At 34.2% G+C, this 20,272-nt stretch overlaps 1 protein-coding gene across 1 annotated transcript in view; it reads right to left on the reverse strand.

The window, feature by feature from the left end:
* Ttbk2 (tau tubulin kinase 2) overlaps positions 1–20,272 on the reverse strand; it is a 144,138-nt gene that overhangs the window by 86,349 nt on the left and 37,517 nt on the right. The window contains exons 2-3 of the mRNA XM_076850664.2: positions 19,197–19,329; positions 13,073–13,220 (exon numbers count right to left, since the gene is read on the reverse strand). Of these exons, the coding sequence (XP_076706779.2) occupies positions 13,073–13,220; positions 19,197–19,265 (217 nt within the window). The 5' untranslated portion in view covers positions 19,266–19,329. The remainder of the gene's footprint in view (positions 1–13,072; positions 13,221–19,196; positions 19,330–20,272) is intronic.

The following is a 20,272-nucleotide window of genomic DNA, read 5'->3' on the forward strand; positions in this document are numbered from 1 at the left end:
TCTCTGACCCTTTTTAATTTCAGTTTCTTCAAGAGCTTCTTAAATTATGCAAAAACACACATACACACATTATATTCCATTTCAAGGAAATGGATCTCTGCTCCTTAAAATAATCTAGACTTACTCGATTTCCTATGTGTCATTTTTCTAAACCCTAATGAGAATAGACAAATTCCCAAGCCTGCAAAAATGCTAAATCTTCAAAGAGAAATGTTGAAATGAACACACTGGGGCTGGCAACGTGCTTCTGTGGTAAAGCAATGGCCTAGCATATGCAAGGTCTGGGGGGTTCAATCCCCAGCACTCCAAAAGAAAAAGAAAGAAAAGAAAAAACAAAACAAAACACAACACTCTAAACAAAAACTAAAGTTCTAAATTAAAAGCTATTTGGGGGCATGAACTTGATGGAATGATAAATATCAACAAGGGCAAGAAAAAGTTACTTTAAGTGAAAAAAATGCATAGGTTGAAACAAACAAGCAGATTATAGATTTACAAAAGCATAACAGATTTAATGGGAAGCAGGGTATATCCCTAACCTTTCAGTTCCCAGAGTACAACTATAATGCTCCCAAACAAAAGATCCCTTTGAAGTAACTTTCATAGGCAGTCTTCTGTAACTGGATAGACCAATGGTCCAATCCAGAAATTTTTCTTGTATTCTTATGATGGGAAAGGGAGTAGTCATGTTTGGCAGCAGTAGCTGGAGACTTCAAGCAAGGAAGGCAGAACAGGTACAGTTGGTATCCTCTAATAACAACCCTTCTTCCCAACTCTCAGTTTGTGCTCTGCAGCCTACAAAGCAAAAATAAAATCCAGGACCACTACTGCAGAAAAAAACAAAGTCCCCCAAATCAAAACAAAATCATTTTCCTCTTTATGGGATATAAAGAAAAATGTAGTATTCCCCTGGATTTTCATAGGAAATGACAAATTAATTCCCAACTATCTTACTTAAGAATAAAATTTAGTTATCAAACAGTGATATCTGTTATTCTCTTATATTACTAGGATCTTCACTTGCTTTTGGAGGATGTAAAGAGAATTTTTTTAAATAGTTAAATAATTCTTTATTAAATTACCTCCACATCCAAGAAAATGTGCAAACATAAAAACCTCAGTTTTCCTCATGTTGGTGCTTTGAGAATCCAAGAGATGATGCTGATCATTCACAACATGAAATAAGAAGCTAATACAGGACAGAAAGGCTGAACAATTTTCTAATCACTCACTGACTTACGTAGCAATTTTTTTTAAAGTTGTAGATGGACACAGTATCTTTATTTATTTATTTATTTTTATGTGGTGCTGAGAATTGACCCAGTACCTCACATGTGCAAGGCAAGTGCTCTACCACTGAGCCACAACCTCAGCCCCAAGCAGTGATTTTTAAAAACAATAAACTTCATTAGATTGAACATTTTATGGAGAGAGCGCATATATTAGAAATCAAATCTACAGAATATTGGTAGAAAATATTTTGTTACACTTACTTACACATTTGTATAACAAATAGAAGTAAATGAACTATGTATAAATTTTAAAAGAAGACTTCCTTTGATAAAAATATATGCTAAGTATAAATAGTAGCAACTTTATAGCATTCTGAATTCCCAAAACATTAGGCCCACCTATATGCAAAAGTAAAAAACTCAAATTTTTAAAGAGAAATTTATTTTCTGGAAGATCCAAGTGATTGTCTTCCATTACTATGTAGAGCTGAATCTCTATATAACATACTCTTGAGAGTCTGAGCCCTAGTCATCCAAAGGTGACTATATAGTTTTTTATAGAACCTCAATATTTCTTTTCCTTAGTTAAAAATATCAACAATGAAGCTTATGAAGAAAATAACTAGAAATAGAAGAGCTATGTTATACTATCCTCCCACATTCATTTACAAATGTATGCTATTACCAAATATAAAACTACTTTGTGCTATCTTTTTGTTACTGAGGAAGATATAAATGTCAAGTTTAAATATATATAATCCCTGCCCTTTAAGAAACTTGCATTTAGAAGAGAACACAAATTTATTTTAAAAAATAAAATAACATGAAGTTGAGGATGCAGCTCAGGGGTTAAAGTACTTGCCTAACATGTATAAGGCCTTGGATTTGATTCCTAATACCATGAAAATAAATATAACAAAACATTTTGAAAATTGCACAAAAGAATAAACAAGTCAAAATACAGCACTTATTAACGCAATAGCAACTAGAGCCCTAGTGGCCACATACAAGGTCACTAGGCCTTATATATATTCTCAATTCAAGGCTCCTGATTCTAACTATCATACAGAGAAAGTTGAAGAAAAACCTAAAACACTTTGCTTCAGCAGAAACAAGGATGATATCAAAGAATACTGGCATTACAGAAGGACACTGATGCCAACTTGAATAGGCTTTGAATAATAAAAAAATTTGAACACAGAAAGGAAAATGACTAAAAAGGTTTGAAACAGAACATACACAAATCCATGAGTTCTTTATGATCCTCAAAACACATAAATTCAGTGATCACTTAAGAAAATAACTCATCAGTCTGAAAGTTGATAAGGAAAAAACCAAGCCTTTATCCCACCCTTCTTATAAGTTTATTTCAAGGGAAACAAATAGTTGATGGAATAAAGTTCTACTTTGTAGAATAATTTTAGTTAATAACTTTACAATAAATAAAAAGAATCAGGAAAATAATCATTTAATAACCTCTAATGTCAATTAATCTAGATAATGTATTCTTGCCAAACAAGAGCAGCATCATAAATCCCCTTAAATCTTTAGATACTTGGGGAGAGTAAAAACAGGATTGAACTTGGGGCACTCAACCACTAAGTCAACATCCCCAACCCTAATTTGTATTTTATTTAGAGACAGAGTCTCACTGAGTTGTTTAGTGCCTCATTTTTGCTAAAGCTGACTTTGAACTTGCAATTCTCCTGCATCAGCCTCCAGAGCCACTGGGATTACAGGCATGCAGTTCAAAGAAAAACAGAAAGACATATTAAAAAGGCACCACAAAGATGCAATCATCCAAATCCTTAATTTGGAGTTTTCTACCAAGCGAAGGAGGTCATTCCTTCAACAAATAAGTCACAATGAAAAAGAAATAAGGGGGGAACTCTGTGACATGTCAATCAAATATAATTGCCTGCCTTGAATGTAAATTCTAATTTGAACAAGTCAATTGCCAAAAAACTATTTGTAGTGTTTTTGTTTGTTTCCTGTTTTTGTTTTTGTTTTGAGATGGAGTAGTGCTACTATTGCCCAGGATGATCTTGAATTCCTGGGTTTGAGAGATTCTCTGCCTTAGCCTCTGGAGTAAGCTGAGACACTACAGGCAGACATCATAGTGCCTGGGAAGAACATTTTTGAGACAATGGGGAAAATTAAACACTAGTTAGATATTAGATGGTATTGAGAAATAATCTTTAGTTTTGTTAGGTTTTTAATACTACTGTGTGTATGCTATTTTAAAAGGAATAAAACTCCAAAGAGGGGGATCATTTAATGTAAACTGAAAATCTCAGATGATAATAATGTATCAATATTGGTTCATTATTATAACAAATGTATCATAATAATGTAATAAGGGGAAACAGTTGCACATGCCTATAATCCCAATGGCTCAGGAGACTGAGGCAGGAGGATCAGAAGTTCAAAGCCAGTCTCAAGGTGCTGAGCAACTCAGTGAGACCCTATCTCTAAATTAAAAAAAAAAAAATACTAAATAGGGCTGGTGATATGGCTCAGTGGTCAAGTGCCCCTAAGTTCAATCCCTGGTACCAAAAAAAAAAAAAAGGAGGGAAACAGTAGATGGGGGACTGGGTATGCAAGAACTCTGTTTCTGTTTCCTGCTCAATTTTTCTACAAAATCAAAACAATTCTAAAAAGTGAAGTGTATTAATTTAAAAATAAACTGGGAATATGGGCTTTTTCTCCAACATGTTCCATTATTAAAACTGATTAAACTTAATCCATTACTAAAACTGGTCACCTGAGGAGGAGATTTTACAGTCTATTACTTCACTTTTTGTTGTTGTTGTTGTTGTTGAATGATACTAGGGACTGATCTTAGGTATGTTCTACCTCTGAACTATATCCCCAAGCCTTTCTTGTTTTTTTTCAGACAGGGTCTCACTAAGATACCCAGGCTGGCCTCAAACTTGTGATCCTTTTGCCTAAGCCTCCTAAGTCACTGGGATTACTGGTATGTGCCAATGCATCCAGCTATTATTTCACTTTTTAAACACCACTATACTCCAAATTTTTCTAATGTTTAACATAAGCTATTTCTAATATGTTCCTATACCATTCTCTCCCTCCCCCCCTCCCTCCCTCCCTCCCCCCATCCTCTCTCTCTCAGCTAAAACATTCTATGCTCCAATAAATAAAATTGAAGGGATTCACAAAATCATCAATCATCAACTAAGCTCTCACAGGCAAAGTTTACCAAACTTTGACGTACCTCCAAACACCCCCACCTCAAACCTCATGAATTCCCTATATGGCTGGGAACACAACTCTAAAATAAATAACATTTATCTATTAAATAAAGATTTTCATTAAGAAAACTAAGGAGTCCTCATTTGTTAAACAGAGATACATATTGGAGAATTTACATACTATAGGGTAACCTGAATTTCTTTTAAAACATTTTTAAGCAAGATAGGAAAAAATGACGAAGGGGTAAGATGCAAGTGCACCAAGACTGGTCAAATGGTGATACTTACTGAGCCTGAGTTTGGGGTACATGAATATTCATTTTATAATTCTATTTTTGTGTACATTTGAACTTTTTCATAATTAAAAAAAAAAAAAAAACAAGGCAAAGGGACCTCTGGTTTCTATTTCTGCATGTAAGGAGCTCTGCAATTTCTACTCCATCCTAACAAGTAAAAAGTTGAACAAACTGAAAACTAGTATTCTAAGAAGAGAAGTAAAAATCACAAGACAAACCACACCCCACTCCCAAAAATTGGAAAGACAGGCAGATACAGAGACTCATACCAGAGCAGAAACCTTCACGAAAACAAGTGCTAGGATAGGGAAACTTGAGCTAAAATTGATGATGTTAAAAACTCCATGGATACCCAGTCATGGGGGACCCCAACACCTTTCTGTTTTACCTCCAGTAGAGCAATCAGGTTCTCATAGAAAATCCTGGGGAAAAATTCCCTGATGCTTTCAATCAGGGGAAGAAATATGCAGAACACTCTTCTGCTGCCTTTTTTTTTTTTTTTCTTTTTCCTTTTCTTTTTTACTGGGATTGCACCCAGAAGTGTTTAACTGAGCCACATCCCTAATCCTTTTTTTTTTAAATTTTTATTTATTTATTTAACTTTTTTAGTTGTAGGTGAATACAATACCTTTATTTATTTATATGTGGTGCTGAGCATCGAACACGGGGCCTCTCACATACTAGGTGAGCTCTCTACTACGGAGCCACAACCCTAGCCCCCACTTTTACTTTTCATTTTGAGACAGGGTCTTACTAGGTTTCTGCAAATACCATTTTTAGTACAAAGACATAAATTTAAAGCAAACTGGTGGAGAGTTATACTAAACTGAAAAGAAAATAGGAGTAACTATATTATTAGATAATTTTAGATATATATTAGATAATTTTCCTTATTATAAAGTCCGTACTGTCTGAACGGACTTTAAAATAAGGAAAATTATCTATAGTAAAGAACGGCATTACATAATGATAAAGGAGACAATTCTCCAAGAAGACATGTGGTATGTGTTTAACAACATTCAGAAACATGTATTCGCCAAACAACAGAAGTTCAGTACAACTTCAAGGAAAAACAGGTTTTTTTAATTATAACTGGAGACTTCAGTATCCTTCTATCAGAAACAGAAGATTGAGCAGGCAGAAAAATCTGTAAGAACATAGCTGAACTTTACACTACACCAATTAACTGGTAATAACTGACATCTATAGACTACTTCAAACAACAACAGTATTCTACAAAAATACATTCTTCTCACACTCACATAGGATATTTGTTAAGACAGATCACATTCCGAATCAAAAAGCAGTCCTTAACAAATTTAAAGTACATAAATCATAAAATGTCTACTTTCAGAATACAATGAAATTAAATTACAGAATAATAACAGATAACTTAAAATTTCTAAAATACATGAGGAATTAAACAAAATACTTCTAAAATAAAACATTTAAAAAGTTTAAAAACTTCTACATTAAATGAAAATAAAAACAATATATCAAAATTAGTGGGATGCAGTAAAACCAGTGTTTTAAGTGAAATTTATAGCACTACATGATACGTTGGAAAAGAAGAAAGATCCAAAATCAATAATCAAAATGTATACTTTAAGAAACTAGAAAATAAAGAGAAAAAAATCCAAAGGAATTTGAAGAAAAGGAAAAATAAAAATTAGCAGCAATCAATGGAATTGAAAACAGTAAATTAATAGGGACGGGGGAGACAACAAGGAAACCAAAAGCTGATTCTTTGAAAACCAGTAAATCTATAGTTGAGCAAAGAAAAGAGAGAGAGCAAATTATTAGTATCAGAAATGAAAGACGGTACATCTCTACAAATCATATAGACATGAAAAGGATAATAAACATCTCCATGCTCCCAAATTAAATAACCTGGATAAAACAGAAAAATTCCTTGAAAGAAACAAACTGCCAAAATTCACACAAGAATAAACAAACACTCTGCATATGTCTATATTTGTATCTATTAAAGAAGTTGAATCAATAATCTCCCCAGAAAGAAAACAACAAGTGTAGGTACTTTCATTGGTGAATACTACCAAATATTTAAGAAAGAAATTATTCTCCATTATATTTCATTTTTTTATTTTGAGACAGTTGTTGAGGCTGGCCTCAAACTTGCAGTCCTTCTGCCTCAGCCTCCTGAGTATCCTGGGAGTACAGGCATGTGCCACCATGCCCAGCTTATACCAATTCTCTAAATATCTTCCGTAAGATAGAAGCAGAGGGAATAGTGTTAGATGCCAGCAGATAACCTACTACTAAAATCAAATGAAGACAAATTACAAAAATGCTATAGAGAAATATCCCTCGGGCACTCAAATAAAAAATTCTAAAAAGGGGCTGGGGAGGTGGCTCAAGCGGTAGCGCGTTCGCCTGTCATGCGTATGGCCCAGGTTCGATCCTCAGCACCACATACAAACAAAGATGTTGTGTCCACCGCAAACTGAAAAATAAATATTAATATAAAAAAAATTCTAAAAATATATATTAGTAAATTAAAGCCATCAATGGATAAAACCAAGTGAGATTTATATCCCTAGTATGCAAGATGACCAAAATCCAGAACACTCACAATACCATATAAATGTCAACTAATGTAATCTATCACATCAACAAGCTAAAGAAAACTCACATATACATATCCATAGACACAGAAAAGGTATTTGGCAAATCCAAAGTCCACTTGTAATAAAAACTCTTAAAATAGAGATGAACTTTCTCCATTTGATTAAGAATATCTAGAAAAATCCTACAGGGAATATCTACTTAATGGTGAGAAACTACATACTTTCCTGCTAAGATCAGGAAGAAAGATGTCTGTCCCCTCTTACTGTTCTTTTTCAACGTCATACTATAAGGCCTAGTAATGAAATAAGACAAAAAGAAATAAAGAGTATACTGAATGGGATGGAAGAAATAAAACTGTCTTTGCAAATAATAATATTGTAAGGAATCAACAATAGAACTGGAACTATCAAGGATCTATATAACAAGGTTGCAAGATACAGGTCAATGTATAAAAATCATAATAATCAGAACAGCATCTTATTGGCAAAAGAATAGACAAATAAATGAATGAAACAAACAGAGAGCCCAGAAACAGATTCATATAAATATCAATTAATCTTTGACAAAGGCAAAGACAGTCTTTTTCATTAATGATGTTGGAATAACTGGAGATTAAAATGCAACAAAATACATCTAGACACAAACCTTACACTTTTTGCAAAAATTAATTCAAACAGATAATATATTTATATGTAAAATGAAAAACCCAAGAAAGATAATAACATAAGATAGCCTTGAATTTGGCATTGACTTTTTAAAAATATATTTTTGGTTGTAGATGGACACAATATCTTTATTTTTATTTATTTATTTTTATGTGGTGCTGAGGATCAAACCCAGAACCTCACATATGCAAGGCAAGTGCTCTACCAGTGAGCTACAACCACAGGCTTTGGCATTGACTTTTTATATACAACATCAAAGGAACAATTCATGAAAGAAAACAATTCATCAAAATTAAAAATTTCTGCTCTGAGAAAGACAAAATAACATGACAAGCCATAGACTGGGAGAAAATATTTATAATAAAAGACTTATCTGATATAGGTCTGATATACAAACATTCAAAGAACTCTAAAATAAGAAAACAATTTAAGAAAACAATTCCATTTAAAAATGGGCCAAAAGATTGAGTAAATTACATTATATGTATGAATATGACATAATGAATCCCACTATTATGAGTAAAATAAAAAAGAAATGAACGAGATTTTAACAGACACCTTACTTAAGAAGATATACAGATGCTGAGTACAGTGACACATACCTATAATCCTGAGACAGGATGATCATAGGTTTCAGGCTAGTCCCAGCAACTCAGAGAGAGACCCTGGCTCCAAAGGGATTAGGGATATAGTTCAGTGGTAAAGGATGTCCTGAGTTCAATCCCCAGTACCAAAAGAAAAAAAAAGGAAAGTTGGGGTTGTACCTCAATGGCAGAGCACCTATCTTGCATGCGCGAGGCACTGGGTTCAATCCTCAGTACCACATAAAAATAAATAAATAAAATAAAGCTATTGTGTCCATCCATAACTAAAAAAAATATTTTTAAAAAGAGGGGAGGAGGAGAAGGGGAAGGAAGAGAAGGAGAAGAGGAAAATAAAGAGAAAGAAGAGCAGGAGGAGGAAAATAATGAAAAGGGAGGAGGGAAAGGAGGAGGAGGAGGAAGAACAAAAACAATAGATGGCAAATAATTGTGCAAAAAAATGCTCAACATCATATATCATCAGGGAAATTAATACAATTAATACAACAAGATATCACTATGTATCTATTAGATGACCAAAATCCAGTACACTCACAATACCAAATGCTAGTGATGACTTGAAGAAACAGCTACTCTCTTTCATTGCTAACTGCCAAATGCAGTTGTAGCCACTAGATGCAAAATGGTATAGCCACTTTGGAAGATAGTTTCACAGTTGCTTATGAAACTATATGTTTTCTTACTATCTAATCCAGCAATAGTGCTTCTTTTTTTAATATTTATTTTTTAGTTGTAGTTGGACACAATACCTTTATTCCACTTATTTATATTTATGTGGTGCTGAGGATCGAACCCAGGGTCTCACATGTGTGAGGCAAGCGCTCTACCACTGAGACACAACCCCAGGCCACAATATTTCTTGATATTTACCCAAAAGAGCTGAAAACTTACATCCACAAAAACCTGCACATAAATGTTTACAATGGCTTTATTCATAATTGCCCAAATTTGAAAGCAACCAAGACATTCTTCAATAGTTAAATAAACCAGTACATCTAGATAATGGAATATTATTTGATACCAAAAGGAAATGAGCTATCAAGCCCTAAAATGATGTGAAGGAAATTTAAATGCACATTACTAAGTGAACAAAGCCAATATCATACTATTACAGCTATATGAAACTCTGAAGAAGGTAAAACTATAGGGATCATAAAAAGATTAGTAGTAGCCAGGAGGAGAGAAAGAAGAACAAAAAGAGCTCAGAGAATTTTTAGGGCAGTGAAAAAATATGTGTGTATGAATTCTTTATATTATACTATATTATCCACCCTTTTATATATACAATTGTCTAAACCCATAAAATGCACAATACAAAAGTAAACCCCACTGAGTAACCCAAAAGTTTTCTATAGTAAACTATGGATTTTAAGTGATAATGATATGTCAGTGTAGGTTCATCAATAGTAACAAATGCACTGCTCTGGTAGGGAATGTTGATAATGAGGGAGGCTGGGAATGACAGGGAAGGCAATATGTGGAATGTCTCTAAATTCATATATTTTTAAGTTCCTGTGAACTTAAAACTGCTCAAATAAAGGGTTTAGAAAACCAGGAGGAAAATAATTTAAGGGGCTAGGGTTGTGGCTCAGTGATAAAGTGCTTGCCTAGCATATGTGAGGCCCTGGGCTCAATTCTCAGCACCACATATGAATAAATAAAATAGTCCACTTACAACTAAAAAATATATATTTAAAAAAATAATTTATTTAATAATTTAATTTAATTGCCAGTATCAATTCAGGATTCTAGACATGTACCAAATTTTGTTAAAACTAAAATGGAAATCCATTTTTTTTTTGAATTTTTTTTTTAATATTTATTTTTTAAATTATCGGCGGATACAACATCTTTGTTTTGTATGTGGTGCTGAGGATCGAACCCGGGCCGCACGCATGCCAGGCGAGCACGCTACTGCTTGAGCCACATCCCCAGTCCGGAAATCCATTTTTTATATAGGTACTTATGGCTCCTGAGGTATTGTAGAATTACAAGTGATTCAAAGTCAAAGGACAGAAGTTGTTTAAATCTTGTAATAGTACTGCAAATAAAATTGGACTTATTAAAAAGAAAAACAGTCATGAATTGAGACACAGCATAAGAGATCATTAAAATGGATAAGTGACAATAAGTAGTATATCACTATCAAACATTTACTTAAGAAAAAAAAGACTTTAACAGAATAGGGAGGCAATTATCCCCTTTGCACAAGATTTCAATGCAAAGAAACTGATAAAGGATGAAGATAATATAGTCACAAATGGAGAAAAAGAAGAAACACAACTAAATGGTTATGTAGAGATTTACCTCTGAACAATCATGTTTCTAAACAGAAAAGCTGAACAAGTTTAAGGCTCTACTTATTAGGGACAATTTAGAGACTATCAACTTTGTGTGGAAGTATCAAACCTAAAACTTGGTGGTTTAGTTTAGAAACGATTAAAACACTCAACCACATTTGTAAAAACCAAAAATTGAAGAGTTGAGCTTGATTCAATAAAGTATTGCAGGTTTCATCCAGAATGATTCAGAGAGATCCAAGAAACTAATCTGGTGAAGTAGCACAGGGAAGGTTCCCCAAAATAAAATACAGGATAAAATGGTAAGGACTTCATGGGATAGGGTCAATGAAAGAAAGATATTAATAATGAGAGATTTTCAGGAGCTGAGGAAATCCAGGCTGTTCAATGCAGAAAAGACTGCAAAAAAAAAAAAAAAAAAAAAAAGATAAATGAGAATGGAGGGAATCTGAGAAAAGGCATAACATGAATTCTGAGAAAGGGGATTGATTTATTTAAAGGAGCAAGATTTAGGATCCAGGCTAAACTCATCATAAAATATCAAAAACTGAACATCAATTTAAGACAAACTAATCCTATAATAGAGGGTACCTCTATTCATATACTGTTTCCTTATACATTTTAATTCTTTAATTGGGGTCATTCAGTATTAAATCTCCATGCTGCTAGGAAAGCAAAAACAGTTCGGTCCCATAAAAATATTCTCAAAAGAATCCAGATTCCAAAGCAATCTCAGTAAAAGGAAGATGTAAGGCATAAGTATGCAGAAGGCTTAAATTAAAAAGAGAACACACTCAAAGACTATCTCATTGAAATAGAGACCAGAAGATTAAAAAACCTATCCATTTTTGAAAAATGAAGAATTCTGAAGGATAGGGTATCATATGGTTATAAGCAGATAGGAAAAAAAAACATTTTAGGTTGATAATAGGAAAAATAAAGTAGAAGTAAAGGAGAGCACTAATATCCAGTGGTCTCCAACTTACTTATAAAAGGCACTAATTGATCTTTAAGCTTTATTACATAAATCCTGAATAAAGTACAGCCAAAAGAAGCAGGAGAACCTCCTAAAGGGGCTGCAGAGCTGTCTCCTGCTTCACTGAAGCATCTCCTCAGGGTCAAACAAATCAAAGGTCAGTGAAGATAAACTATCCAGGCCAAGCTGATGCTGGGAGCAGAACAAATATCCTGGGATCTGTGCACTTTTGAAAAGGGCTCCAGCTGCACCTGTTTGTGGCCTCAACATCACTGAGTTGAGAACAACTCAAGAGAAATAAGGAAAAGGAGAAAAGGGAGAAAAATTTAAAAAACATCTTTTTCTCTATTCTTTCTCCTCTAATTCTTTTTCTAGTAATGACAATGGATGCTAATCTATTTACTATCTTCCCGATTTGCCATGTTGTCGCAAAGCTAAGTTTAAACTAAATAGATTTATAATTTTATTATGATCATACTCTAATCAACTGACCAAACTGGGAGAGAAACTTGTATAATCAGAAAGCTTAGGGCAAAATGGAATGATCACCTTTATTTAATTTTGATTCATATCAAACACTTTAATATTTGTAGTATCACAATGTTTCATTAAATAGTTATTACAAAGAGAACACAAACTAGCAATGATTTCGGGGTTTTATATGACTATGACTAGACTAACATCAGAAAAAACTTATTTGACCTTGTAGTAAAAACATAGGGACCTGAGTAGTAAAGTGGACTTTCAAAACTGAAAATGGCCAGAATTATACTCTGAAATTCAAGTAGTGAGAATACATAAAAGAGCAGTATATTCTTTTAAAACCATCCTGTAGTATGATTTGAAGTCAACTTCCTTAATGTGATTTTTTTATCATCCAAAGAAACCTCAGAGGTATTTTATGATTGATTTTTTTAATAAAGCAATTTTTACCATAGCAGATTTAGTACAATACTTTCTAAAGCAATAGTGACTCTGCTAAATTCACTCTCTCATCCTTACCTTGAAAAGGAATTCTCAAAATCCAATTAGTCTAAGCAATCACACATCTCTATTACTACTAACTCTGATAAAATTTTCAAGAAAAAAATTCTCAGCATGTTTATACCTAGCAGATACCAGAAAATGTAGTCAAGGTTGAAGAATACTAAACTATAAATTATCATACAAATTATAAATTGATCATCCAAAGCAGCTTACCTTGTAGTTTTTTCAAAACAGCAACCTCCATTTTCAGAACTTGTTTTGGTTGTTGAGCTGATTCCACTTTCAGTGCAACATTTTCCCTGGTGAGCATGTCCAAGGCATCGTAAATTTCTCCAAAGCCCCCACCCCCAATTTTTCTCAACTGCACAGAAAATAAAATAAGAATAAACTCAAAATTATGAGAAGATTCTAATTGGGAACAAATTCAGATCTCTTATTTAGAAAAATATATATATAATTTAACAATCCCCATTTTATGATAAAATATTCAGTACTATTAAATTAACTATGTATATGGCAAAAAGAAATCAAAAGCCTGAAAATAACATCAAAACCTTTTTCCAAGGGTCTTCCTCAAAAAGTAATGAAATTATTTCAGTCACAAACAATTTGAAAACTTGATCTATAGGCAGCAGTAGAAAAGTCACAAAAAATATAATATCTGAAAGAATCAACTTCTACAAATGCCACTCAGATTTATTATTTTAACTCTAAAACAGTCATCTGCACACTTTTTAAACCATAAAATCTTTTTGCCAATTGATATCTCACTTGGAACCAATCTAGTGTATGCGTACAGGGGAGGTCAGAAGATGGAGCCAGCACCCATCCCTCTCACCACTATTGACTCTTCTCTGAGGCAACTAACAGGCTCCACAAAGCAGGCAGAGAACTACTCTGAAGAATCCCAGAGTTATGCATCTACACATTTAAATAAGAGTAAGTTGTAATTGATTTAAGTACTTTCATCAAATATTTAATATTTTTCTAATAAGATGAAAAATTAACTGGGAAACATCATGATTTTGAATTGGTATCATAAAAATTTCTGATGAGCTAGAGACAACTAGACCTATAAGGTTCTAAAGAAAATGGAGTAGGTGATGTAGTTCAAGTTAGATAGCATGAAATCAGTCATCTTCCATTTCTTGACCCTAGATCATCTTTTCCTTATATTTTCAAATCCCTAGGATGTGATATAACACAGGAAGCCATCACCAGAAGCATGGGGTCTTAAATTCTAACCCCTCAAGAGGCCCCATGTCATGTCCTACTTATTTCTCTACTGAATTTTCATTGATTATTATACCTAGGCTAATTTCTTTCTCATTGAATTTCTATGAGAATAATTTGTTTAGTCATTCAATTAATCATTTTATCAGTCCACACCTCAAAAATTATTATTATGTAATATTCTACTACTTTTTAACTCATGTTGCTTAACTTTCTATTGTCAATGTCCCACCCCACTACAGAAAAAGTTTCAAAGAGAGAGTCATTTATCGTACTTCTTTTAAGTCCTATAGCATTTGGAAAAGTCCCAGTTACATAGTTATTACTTAATAACTATTTAATATTTTGCATGTTTGAGTCATAGTTGATATTCATTTTGATTTGATGTAAGGAAGGAAATATTTTGAGGAACTATAGGATGAGCTTGAGTTAAAAAATAAGCTTCAGAACTATTCAATTAAATATGTTGCTGTTTGTTGGGCCATGATTACTGCTTATGATTCTATATATTTTGTCCATTAAACAAAGCCTAGAGTAACTTGAAAAACTCAAAAATAAGCTGGACATAGTGGTACACATCTGTAGTCCCAGCTGCTCAGAAGGATGGGGCAGGAGGAAAGAGTTCAGAAGTTCACAGCCAAACTGGTCAACATAATGAGACCCTGCTCAAACAATAACAAAATTCACAAATAGTTCCAAAGGGATGTCCTTCTAATTATGGATAGATGAGGGAGTGGCTTATTGTTTTACCTCACAAAACCTTACCAAATGACAGAATTTTTAAAAATAAAAAAATTAGACTTTAGTAAATGTTTCTGCCATTAGTTTATTCTTATACTGCCACTTGAGTATAAATAAAGCATTAGTGAATAAGACAAACATTATTACCCTATATACATGTACTACACGACTAGTGTGGCTCTGTATCATGTACAGCTGTAGGAGTGAGAAGTTGTGCTCCATTTGTGTACAATGTGTCAACCTGCATTCTATTGTCATGTATAATTAATTAGAACAAATGAAAAAGTAAAATAAATAAAGCATTAGTATTTTTTTAAATTATCTTGACAAAACCCTAAGACATTATCAATGCTTCTGAGGCTAAGGGACAGAGGCAGTTTAACAGATGGGGATACACAGATTAAAGATGACTACTACTGTATCTCTGTCCAATTCTTACTCTTCTTCAGTGTGAAGAAGGCCTTTCATATTAAAAAAGAAAATGTGACATTACCATTCTCCCATCAAGAGATAGATTCTATTTTCCCACCTCCTTAAATCTGGGTGAATTTTGTAAGTGATTTAACCAACGAAACAGAGGAGAGGAACACTGTGCCAATTCTGAGGACAACCCTTAACTACCTAGTAGCTTCTGCTTCCTGTCTTTTGAAAACAAGTCACAATAAAATAAAAAAAAAAAAGGGTCTCTCAAAAATAGAAAGGAAACCCATAGAGTATAGGAAGGGGACTAAGAGGGAGAAAGGAGAGTAAAAAGAGGTTTGGGGGTGGGGGGAATCAAATAAATTATGCAATGTCCATGCATGAATATACCACAATAAATTCCACTTTCATGTAAAATTATAATGCACTAATTTAAAAAAAATAATAGAAGGGACACCAGTAAAGTAGATGAAGGGGATCAGGATGAGGAAGGAAAGGAGGGAAAGGGGAGGTACTGGGGAAGGAAAGTGATAGAATAATGTTATATGCATGTATGAGTATGTCACAATGAACCCCACTATTATGTATTATAATGCACCAATAAAAACCATATTTTAAAAACCCAGCTACAAAATAATGCATGTGACCATCTTTAGAAGTCACAGACATAGCCACATTCAGGCTCTGTGGCGCATGCCTATAATCCCAGCAGCTCAGGAGGCTGAGGCAGAAGGATCATGAGTTCAAAGCCAGCCTCAGCAACTTAGCAAGGTCCTAAGAAACTCAGTGAGATCCTGACTCTAAAAATGAAAAAAACATGGGCTGGGGCTGTAGCTCAATGGTAGAGTGCCAGCCTCACATGTATGAGGCACTGGGTTCAATCCTCAGCACCACCTAAAAATAAGTAAATAAAGATATTATGTCCACCTACACCTAAAAAAAAAAAAAAATTAAAAATAAAATACAAAAAAGGGCTGGGGATGTGGCTCCATGGTTAAGTGTCCCTGGGTTCAATCCCAGATACCAAAAAAAATCAGCCATAGGAAATTTCCTAAAAATGAACTATGAAACTGGAGACAGTGGAAGAGCTAAGGATCCCAAAGGTACCAGAAGTGAGCATTTGGAAGTGGATCCTCCAACCCAACCAATCTTACTAGTGCCATATGACTAAAAAAGACAAACCACCCAAGCATACCGGTCCCTAATTTATAATCCACAAAATTGTAGTGGGGTAGGGAGCGGGAGCATGGGAGGAATAGATGAACTCTAGATAGGGCAGAGGGTTGGGAGGGAAAAGGGGGGGCAGGGGGTTAGCAAGAATGGTGGAATGTGATGGACATCATTATCCAAAGTACATGTATGAAGATATGAATTGTTGTCAACCTACTTTATATACAACCAGAAATATGAAAAATTGTGCTGTATATGTGTAATAAGAATTGTAATGCATTCCGCTGTCATTTTTTTAATCAATAAAAAAATTGTGAGCAAATAAAATGACTGTTTTAAATGTCTATGTTTTGATGTAGTTTGTTATATAACAATAAGTAACTGAAGTACCATCCTAATAATAAGCCTGTGCTGTTATTAAAAATGCCACTCTGGGGTTTGGGATATAGCTCAGTTGATAGAGTACTTGCCTCACATGCACAAGGCCCTGGGTTCAATACCAGGCACAATTAAAAGAAATAAAATAAAAAGCCCCTCCTCCTTTCAAATTTGGGGGGATAAATTCCACAAATATATTAGCTCTCATTATCAGGAAAAGAGAGAGCCATGTAGGCAGATCTTCACTTATTACCTTTTGATATGTCTACCGGAGAAGAGCCAATCCTATCATAGTACTTAGAACAATGCTAGGAACCGAAGCAACAATTACCAACTTTTGTAATCTCCCTACACCAGTCCATGATGATGACATGGTTCTTATATTTTGTGAAGCAAATTTTCAAAGCCTACTGATCTACCTAGTCAGTAAAATATCCTATAATATAGAAACAAAATTTTTACTGCCAAAAAAAGGCTGAGGATATAGCTCAGTAGTAGCACACATACTTTCCAAGGGTGAGGACCTGCGTTCAAAACCCAGGGAAAAAAAATATTGCTAAAGGGTCTTTCCTTTTTCTATCTATTGACAAATCAAGGAAACCACTAAAATAGCTTTGTGAAACCTGCTAATGGAACAAAACTTTGGGCGACAAAAGACTAGATAGCAATAAAAATACTTAAATATACTGAAAACAAAAACATGTTTGACCATGTCAAAGGAATTCAGAAGACAACTTGAAGGATGTCCCCCTTAATCAAATGAGACAATTTGAATATCTATAAGGACAACGACTATAATGGACTAAAATATATCAAATCTACAAATTCTTAACTATACTAAAAAACAAATTTCACTGGTAACTTTTGGAGTATGCTAGGGAACTAAGCAAAATAAGCAAGCATTGCTTTCCTAATCAAACAGCTGATGATAGAAATTTCTCTTTGTAAGTATATTTCAACTAATAAATGAAAAAAAAAATGACAGAATATCAGCAATTTTCAATCTCCCCCCCAAAAATTTAATAGGTCTGAGCACAGTAGCTTTAATCCCAGCAACTCCAGAAGCTAAAGGAGGAGGATCACAAGTTCAAAACCAGACTGACAATTTAACAAGGTCCTAATCAACTCAGCAAAAACCTGTCTCATATGAAAAATAAAAAGGACAGGGGATCTAGCTCAGTGGTAAAGCATCCCTGGTTTCAAACCCCAGTACCATCCCCCCAAAAAACAATGAATAGACCTAGGCAATACACATAAATAGCTACTAATATAACAAAATAGCCCTTCTAGTTAAAACTACATTATATCATTTATGGAAAAAAATGGGGGGGTCCCACTTCAAGAAACAAACCTAACTCATATATAATCAGCCCTCTAAATACAATTACCAGTTTACATGAAATATTTGAGACAGAAAGACATATTAACATTGATGGAACCAATGAGTAATATCCAAACCAATGTGAAATTCTGCATATAAATCACCTTGTTTCTTCGGTAAATTAATGTCAAGGAAAAGAGAGAGATACAGATAAAGAGAAATCTAGAAAATGAAAGAATAAGTACCACTTGCAATACCCAGACCTAATTTAGACCGTGATTCAAATTACCAAAAACAATTTACAAAAAAATAAGAGAAATGTGAAAACTGAAAGGCTATTCTTCAATATTAAGAAATTATTACTGGGGGCTGGAGATGTGGCTCAAGCGGTAGCGCGCTCGCCTGTCATGCGTGCGGCCTGGGTTCAATCCTCAGCACCACATACAAATATAAAGATGTTGTGTATGCCAAAAACTAAAGAATAAATAAATAAATGATTCTCTCTCTCTCTCTCTCTCTCTCTCTCTGCTCTCTCTCTTAAAAAAAAGAAATTATAACTTCTTTGGGAGTGATAATGGTAGTATGATTATGTTTTAAGAACGAAGTCCTGATTTTTTAAATATACATACTAAAGCAAGTACAGAAATACTAAGGTTAAAGATTGTGTCAAAATACTCTGGAAGGAAGATGAAAGAAAACAATCAAGATGAATAACAAATACTTATAATTTTCCTTAATTAAAAGGAACATGCAGTTCATTGTATTTTTCACTATATTTTTTTTTATGTGTTCTTTCCTTAAGTACACTTTCATTTACCTTACTTAACATAGCTACTAGAAGTTAGGAAGATATAGTACTTTATGAAGAAAAACTAAGAATTCAAGTATAAACAGAACTTAATCATAAGAAAATAACTGCTTTAGGCACAAAAACAATGTAGGTATTATTGCCTAATGAAATGGCATTTTTACCAAGATAACAAAATTGACCCCTATATGTACAAACACACACACACACACACACACACACACACATACACACACAAACACACACACCCCAAGAAGTACACTCACCACTTTCCATCTTTCTTTTACTAGGATTCCAACACTGAGGATATCCGGCTGCTCTCCTCCCCCACTCATTGCAAAACACTGTGGTAGAACAGCTACACAGGCATCTAGCTCCCAAGGGTGGTTTCCATTTAACCTAAAACAAAAGAAATAGTAACATATCAGGGCTAATTAATCCATACAGCATTTCAATATCAAGAAGGCTGGGGTTGTAGCTCAGTGGCAGAGCGCTTGCCTAGCATGTGTGAGGCACTGGGTTCGATGTCTCAGCACTGCATATAAATAAATAAAATAAAGATCCATTGACAACTTAAAAAAAGCACCAGTTGGGACTGCAAATTGGTGCAGCCAATTTGGAAAGCAGTATGGAGATTCCTTAGAAAGCTGGGAATGGAACCACCGTTTGACCCAGTTATTCCCCTTCTTGGACTATACCCAAAAGACCTAAAAAGAGCATACTACAGGGACACAGCTACATCAATGTTCATAGCAGCACAATTCACAATAGCTAGACTGTGGAACCAACCTAGATGCCCTTCAATAGATGAAAGGATAAAAAAAAAATGTGGCATTTATACACAATGGAATACTACTCAGCAGTAAAAAAATAACAAGATCATGGCATTTGCAGGGAAATCGATGGCATTAGAGCAGATTATGCTAAGTGAAGTTAGCCAATCCCTAAAAAACAAATGCCGAATGTCTTCTCTGATATAAGGGGTATGACTCAAAATAGAGTAGGAGGAAAAGCTTGAGAAGAAGATTACCACTAAATAGGGAAGAGAGGTGGGAGGGAATGGGAGGGAGAAGGGGAATTGCATGGTAGATGGAAGGAGACCCTCATCGTTATACAAAATACATGTATGATGATGTGAGGGGGAAGAAAAAAAAGAGAGAGAAATGTGTCACAGTATATTGGGTAGAGAGAGGTGATGGGAGGGGAGGGGAGAGGAGGGGGGGATAGGAAGGGCAGCAGAATACAAGACACTAGTATTGCTGTATGTATATATATGGCCATATAACCAATGTGATCCTGCAACCTGTACACGTGGAAAAATGAGAATTCATACCCCATTTGA

Source organism: Callospermophilus lateralis, chromosome 3, assembly GCF_048772815.1.
Source record: "Callospermophilus lateralis isolate mCalLat2 chromosome 3, mCalLat2.hap1, whole genome shotgun sequence".
In the NCBI taxonomy this organism is placed as follows: Eukaryota; Metazoa; Chordata; class Mammalia; order Rodentia; family Sciuridae; genus Callospermophilus; species Callospermophilus lateralis.